General features: G+C 68.5%; 1 protein-coding gene across 1 annotated transcript; it reads left to right on the plus strand.

The window, feature by feature from the left end:
- Window positions 1-684: 684 nt before the first annotated feature.
- FSCN1 (fascin actin-bundling protein 1) lies at window positions 685-6079 on the plus strand. Its single transcript, XM_004617348.2, has 5 exons — window positions 685-1595; window positions 4355-4511; window positions 4586-4707; window positions 4838-5005; window positions 5097-6079. Exons 1-5 carry the CDS (start codon window positions 764-766, stop codon window positions 5297-5299), a joined length of 1482 nt encoding a protein of 493 aa, XP_004617405.2. The 5' UTR covers window positions 685-763; the 3' UTR covers window positions 5300-6079.
- Window positions 6080-6947: the final 868 nt, after the last annotated feature.

Consider the following 6947-nt stretch of genomic DNA (forward strand, 5'->3'; position numbering starts at 1 on the left):
GCGATGCCCGGGAGGGGCCGGACGGATGCGCCAAAGGCTGACCCCGCCCCGACTGCGGACGCGGAGGGGGTCCCAGAAGCCAGCGCGCCCCCATTGCGGACTCGGCTGGGGGGGGGTGGGGGTGGTGGAGGGATTGCTGCTGCAGTAATCAGGGACTTGGGTGGGGGGGTGTGTCACTGCTGCTGCCGGCCCCCCCATCCCGGGCCAGGACGGTGGGGGTCCACTGCTGCACACCCCCACTGCAGAAGGGGTGGGTTGGGGGGAGGGTGTAACTGCTGCTGCCAGCCCCTCACCGCGGGCCGGGAGGGTGGGGGTCACTGCTGCACGCCCCCACTGCGGACCGGGAGGTGGTCGCCGCCACCCGCCCCATCCCCACTGCGGACCGGGAGGTGGTCACCGCCGCCCGCCCCACCCCCACTGCCGCAGCCGAAGGCACCGGATCCCGCCGCCCCCACCCCGCCGTTCCCAGACCCGGACCTGCGGCTTCTGTCACCCACAATGGACACGTGGCGCCCGGCGGCCCGGCTAGCAGGCGGGGGACGGGGCGGGGGCGGGCGTGGGCCGCGACCGCCTCCTCCCGGCAGGCCCCGGGGGGCGTCCCGGCGGGCGCGGCGCGGGGGGTCGCGGCGGCGGCGGGCGCGGCGCGGGGCGGGCCGGGGGCGGGGCGCTGACGTCAGGCGCCGCTAAAGGGGCCGGGGCGGCGGGGCCGGCTTTGTGGCGGGCGCAGGAGGGTGCGCGGGCCGCGCGCGAACAAAGCGGCACCATGAGCGCCAACGGCGCGGCCGCGGCCGTGCAGATCCAGTTCGGCCTCATCAACTGCGGCAACAAGTACCTGACGGCCGAGGCCTTCGGCTTCAAGGTGAACGCGTCGGCCAGCAGCCTGAAGAAGAAGCAGATCTGGACGCTGGAGCAGCCGCCCGACGAGGCGGGCAGCGCGGCCGTGTGCCTGCGCAGCCACCTGGGCCGCTACCTGGCGGCCGACAAGGACGGCAACGTGAGCTGCGAGCGCGAGGCGCCGGCCGCCGACTGCCGCTTCCTCATCGTGGCGCACGACGACGGCCGCTGGTCGCTGCAGTCCGAGGCGCACCGGCGCTTCTTCGGCGGCACGGAGGACCGCCTGTCGTGCTTCGCGCAGAGCGTGTCGCCCGCCGAGAAGTGGAGCGTGCACATCGCCATGCACCCGCAGGTCAACATCTATAGCGTCACCCGCAAGCGCTACGCGCACCTGAGCGCGCCGCCGGCCGACGAGATCGCCGTGGACCGCGACGTGCCGTGGGGCGTCGACTCGCTCATCACGCTGGCCTTCCAGGACCAGCGCTACAGCGTGCGGACGGCCGACCACCGCCTCCTGCGCCACGACGGCCGCCTGGTGGCGCGCCCCGAGCCCGCCACGGGCTACACGCTCGAGTTCCGCTCGGGGAAGGTGGCCTTCCGCGACTGCGACGGCCGCTACCTGGCGCCGTCGGGGCCCAGCGGCACGCTCAAGGCGGGCAAGGCCACCAAGGTGGGCAAGGACGAGCTCTTCGCGCTGGAGCAGAGCTGCGCGCAGGTCGTGCTGCAGGCGGCCAACGAGAGGAACGTGTCCACGCGCCAGGGTGAGTGGGCGCCGCGCGGGCCTCGGGGCCCCCCGGGTGCCAGCGCCCGCCTTCGGGCCGGCCCCGTGCGCGCGGCCCTGGGGGAGGGGAGCCCGTCACCCCGCGGGAGGAGCCGGGCACCCTGGGGCGGCTCGGGGTGCGCGCCCAGAGCCCCGCCCCCACCGCCTTTCCTGCCGGCCCCCGGGCGGGGGGCGCTCCGCGTCTCCCCGCCCCCACCCCGGCGCCTGCCCCGCGCCGGAGGCCGCGGCCTTTGTGAGCGGGGGGCGGGCCCCTCGGCAGAGCCCTCCCTCCGGCCCCTTTGTCCTGCTCGGGCCCTGCAGATGGGGAAACCAGATGCGGCGGCGCGGGGGAGGGGGCGGGGGCCCCCCGCCAGGACCCCCGCGCCCCTGGGAAGAGGCTTCCACGCTCGCGCCCCTGGCGCCCCGCCGGGCACCCCGCCCTGCGCCCCCGCGCCCCGCTCGTCTCCGCGGCGTGGAGGGCGGCCCTGGCACGGGAGACCCTCGAGGGAGCCCCCCACCCCTCGCGTGCCCCCGCCTGGAACAGTTGGCTTCAGACCCGCGCGACCCGTTCCCACCCGCCTCCTCCCGGCCTGCGCCGCGGCAGTCAGCCCCCCGCTTCCCTCCCGAGAGCCCCCAGACGGATCCTCTTCCTCCTGGCGCCCCCGCTTCCTGTGGGCTCGTGGGGGAGGTGGGACCCCCCCCTCCGCCTCTATAGGCGACTGGTTCCGGGAGCGGCGGTGGAGGGGGGATGCAGGTCCAGCAAGGCCAGCCCGGGGTCACGCAGAACTGGGTCTGTTGAGTTCCGAGGAGGCTTTATCAGGACCCTCATGCCTCCCTCATGCCTCCCTCATGTCTCTCAGCCTCTGGGGCACGGGAAGCCCCCGTTTTCCTTCTCTTCCAGTACTGGGTGGGGCACGTTTCTCCAGCTGGCATCGGATTGTGGGCCCCGCCCAGGAGACATGCAGGACAGATGGTGAATGTCCCAGTCCTTGGGGCTTCTGGTTAGGTTGGGATGGGATCCACATCCCAGAGATGTCAGGCAAAGGCCTGGGGACCTGCGCAGGCAGCTCCTCAGGGTCAAGGGGATGGCACTTTCCATGGAGGACCCATCAGGGGCCATGGTGAAGGGGAGGTGGCGGTACCTGGTGAGTTCTGCCTGCAGAGCCCATCTGTGCAAAGGCCCTGGGGCAGGAAGTGAAGCTAAACGGATGGGAGTGGCTCACTGGCATACATCCACTGGGCTGGGCAGAGACCCGCTCCTCTCCAGCACTGCTCACGGCGTGCCGCAGGCTGGTGATGGACCAGGCCGGCTGTTGTCTGGTCCATGATGATTTAAAGGGCTGCAGGGGGGGGGATGCGGGGGGGCTTCCTCAGGTCCTGATGGTCACTGAGACTGTGGTGGGCGGGCTGGGGGATGTGATTGCGGGGGCCATTTTTCCAGGCCCGTGTGGCACCGGAGGCTGCACTTCCGACACGTGTTGGAACCTTGAGCCAGGAAGGAGGAGGAGGAGCAGGGCTTAGCTGGGAGCAATGGGATGTGAGTCATCCTCAAGCCTGTGCAGGTCAGGGGCTCCGGAGCCGGAGGGCTGGAGGATCTGCTGCTGCGGCCGCCTGTGTCCCAGCCTTGGTTTCCCTAGCTGGACCACGCTGCTGCCGTCTGTTTTGGGGAGTGGGCCTGGGGGCTGCCTCATCATCATTCCTGCCTGAGTCTGGCCAGTGTGCCCAGGGGACTGTATACTCATAGGCAAAGTGGACTGGCCAAGCAGGGCTTTGCAGGATGTGTAGGAGTTCTCTCAGAGAGGCATTTCAGGCCCTGAAGGGGGTGGGGAACACATGCGTGTGTGCACATGTTTGTGTGTGTGTGTGTAGTGGGGGAGGGGACCCCTGTGACAGGCAGCAGGCTAGAGAACAGCTGCCTGCTAGAGGCAGGGTGGGGACCCCAGGGTCTCCCCAGGGCTCTCAGGGCAGATGTTTCCCTGGGTGGCCCCGAGCCTCCGCTGCCGCCTGCCTCCAGGCCCAAGGAGGCCTGTGACTCAGGTTTTCTTGCTGGGGCTGATGAAAAGAAGAACCCGTTCCCATAGCGACGAGGCTGTAGTTAGAGCCTGGAGGGAGGGAAAGAGGGAAACTGAGACTCCCAGATGCCCTTTGCACCAGCTGGGGGAGGGCCCTGCTTAGCCCCTCTTTGTTCTCTCAGGTGGGTCCTCCTTGCTGTGGGACCCAGTAGGGCTCTTCCCTGGAGGGGGCTGGAGCCGCCACTTCCTGCCTTTGTTCTCACAGCCGGGCTGGTGCTGCAGGACTTGGGGGCCCAGAGGCTCAGACCCTCAGGGCCCCGCAAGGCCGGCCTGCGAGGCTGTGCCAGTTGTGGCTCTCTGGGATGCCCCCTGGTTGACCGGGGTGTGGGGGGGCAGGTCCGAGGGGAGTGGGCAGGGCTTGCGCATGCACACTGCCCCTTTACTGGGTTCCTCAGTCCCTGGGGCTTTGTGCGGGCTAGGACCCTCGCTGAGCCCTGAGCCAAGATCCCCCACAATAGCCCCGGCCCAGGAGGGCCTGCAGTGGTCCCTGCTGCGTGGCGCCCAGCGGGGTGCTGCGCCCCTTCCGTGGGGGGTTCTGTGAGAGGAGCTGGTGCCTCGAGCCCACGCGCCCGCCGAGGCTCCATCTGGTGCTCTGGGCTGCCTGGCTGGTGTCTGAAGGATCCACAGCCCCGAGGAGGGGAGGCGGGGGAGGGGCTCGGGGCCCCCTTTAGCTGGAGTCTCCCCGCAGGAATGGACCTGTCAGCCAATCAGGACGAGGAGACGGACCAGGAGACCTTCCAGCTGGAGATCGACCGCGACACCCAGAAGGGGGCCTTCCGCACCCACACGGGCAAGTACTGGACCCTGACGGCCAGCGGGGGTGTGCAGTGCACCGCCTCCACCAAGTGAGTGCCCCGCCCCCCCCACCCCGCCATGCTGCCCACAGCCCGAGCCCCTGCTCACCCCGCACCCCCCGCAGGAACGCCAACTGCTTCTTCGACATCGAGTGGCGTGACCGGCGGGTCACCCTGCGCGGGGCCAACGGCAAGTTTGTGACAGCCAAGAAGAACGGGCAGCTGGCCGCCTCTGTGGAGACAGCAGGTAGCTGCCAGGGTGGGGGCACCCCAGTTCCCCAGAGGGTCTGCGCACCTGTGGTCACGGGCGTCTCCCCAAACCGCTCACCCCGGCCCCCTTCCCTGCCCCGCCCCGCGCTCACCCTCCGCCCGCACAGGGGACTCGGAGCTCTTCCTCATGAAGCTCATCAACCGGCCCATCATCGTGCTCCGCGGCGAGCACGGCTTCATCGGCTGCCGCAAGGTGACGGGCACCCTGGATGCCAACCGCTCCAGCTACGATGTCTTCCAGCTGGAGTTCAGCGACGGCGCCTACCACATCAAAGGCAGGGCCTGGGCTGGGGCCTGGGGGGCTGCGGCGGGTGGAAAGGGTGGGGGTGCCGGGTGCCAGGCGGCTGACAGTGTCTCTGCCCCCAGACTCCACGGGCAAGTACTGGATGGTGGGTGATGAAGGCTCGGTGACCAGCAGCAGTGACACGCCTGTGGATTTCTTCCTGGAGTTCCGCGACTACAACAAAGTGGCCATCAAGGTGGGGGGCCGATACCTGAAGGGGGACCACGCTGGGGTCCTCAAGGCCTGCGCCGACACCATCGAGCCCGCCACGCTGTGGGAGTACTAGCCCCTCCCCCGCCTGCTCCTCCCGGGGACCCTTCGGGGGTGCCCGGGCCTCGCAAACTGGAAAGCCCATGGGGGGGTCCCCTCGCCCCATCCCCCGTGCGGGTCCCCTGCCTCCTCTTTCTGACCTCAGACGACTCTGAGCCTTACTCCCCCTGCGGGGCCGAGAGAAGGGGCCGGGAGGGGGCACGACTGGAACCACCCACCCTCCAACCGCCTCCTCCCACTGCCCAGGCCCTCCTCGCCCCCCTTACCCCAGGCCTGTGGCCTACCAGCAGGAGGAAGACCCTTGGGCCCCCTTTGCACGGAGGGGCCCACCTGCTCCCTGTCCTGTCTCGTTTCTCCCTGGCCAAACTGGAAGCCGAAAAATGACCAAATCAGTATTTTCGTTAACGCCTTGTGGCTGCCAGGCTTGCCTGGCCTTGGTTGCGAGTGGTCTTCAAGGGGTGCTAAGTGGGGGCGTTTCTGGATGCATCTCCCGGGAACCCCTGCCCTGTCGGTGGAGGCGCAGCAGGGCGTCTTTAAGTCTGGAACCAGCCGCCACCCCCCGGCTCTCCCTGCCCGCCCGGTGCTAGGCTCCTCACCCCCTCAGGTGCTCCTCCCACAGGACCCCCGGGGTCTTGGCGGGGTGCCCCGCCGGCTCCCCCCACCCCTCCCCCCGCCGCATCTCCATGCGTCTCACTCTGGATGTCTTGGTCTATTTTTGTGTCATTTGTATAACTTCGCGCCCATGATCTTAGCTTCAGACTGGAAAAGCACCAACCAATAAACTCTGTCACCCCAGGCTGCTGCCCCCGTGTCTCTGGGACGGTGGGTGGGGGTGCAGAGCTGATGCTTACCTCGACCCTGTCCTCCCTCCGTGCAGGGTTGGAAGGTGCAAGGGTCAGGTTGGGGGCTGGGGGAGGGTGGTGCTGCAAGGGGAGGCATCTTCCTAACCTACTTGGCGTACTTAGGGGGGGGGCGGGGCGGGCTTAGCATGCAGCAGTGTGGCTGCACCTGTGGAGCCGGCCAGCAGGGTGGGGTCCCTCAGGGCTGCAGCTCCTGGGTTGCGCTGGCCACCGCCACAGTGGGTGCCCAGGCTGACTGGCTGCCTGCGCTGATGGACGGTCCCTGAAGCAGGAGTTTGGAGATGGAGCCTATCGAGGCACGCCGAGTCCCCATGGGGTCCCCTGTATCAGAGCCAGGCTGGACGCCTGGGAAATCCCAGTGGCACAGAGGAAGATGGAATGGGGTCTCAGCCCAGCCTTCTAGACCAGGCTGTGATTTTTCTTTATCCCGTGTCACAGATACAGTTACAAAGCTTTCATGATTGAGTTTCAGTCAGACAATCAGGCTGATTTTTTTTTCCTTTGGCCACACCCAGCTCAGGGCTACTCCTGGCTCAGTGCTTGGCCTCCTGCTGCACAGCCTTGCCCTGAGCCCGGTCTCTGGGCACTGTGCAGTGGGCACCTGGGGGGGTGCACCTTGGGGCAGCCCCAGGTCATCTTCCAGCTCACTGTGGCCCTCATTCTGCAAATTTGTGCAACTAGTGTGTTGCGCATTGGGAGGGGCAGGAAGGCAAGAGAGGGAGAAGCCGCTTCAGGTGAGCCCCCGGGGAAGACCCTCACAGAAGCAGCTGCATTTGGACCCCAGAACACAAGGGGAGCACCCTG

The sequence above is a fragment of the Sorex araneus genome, chromosome 4, assembly GCF_027595985.1.
Source record: "Sorex araneus isolate mSorAra2 chromosome 4, mSorAra2.pri, whole genome shotgun sequence".
NCBI classification, from domain to species: domain Eukaryota; kingdom Metazoa; phylum Chordata; class Mammalia; order Eulipotyphla; family Soricidae; genus Sorex; species Sorex araneus.

Bases quoted from the DNA above. Each gene is read 5' to 3' on its own strand.
- FSCN1 (XM_004617348.2), top strand. From the start codon at position 764: ATGAGCGCCAACGGCGCGGCCGCGGCCGTGCAGATCCAGTTCGGCCTC. The intron at 4,512-4,585 runs GTGAGTGCCCCG...CACCCCCCGCAG, and splicing joins CAGTGCACCGCCTCCACCAA to GAACGCCAACTGCTTCTTCG. The intron at 5,006-5,096 runs GCAGGGCCTGGG...CTCTGCCCCCAG, and splicing joins CGGCGCCTACCACATCAAAG to ACTCCACGGGCAAGTACTGG.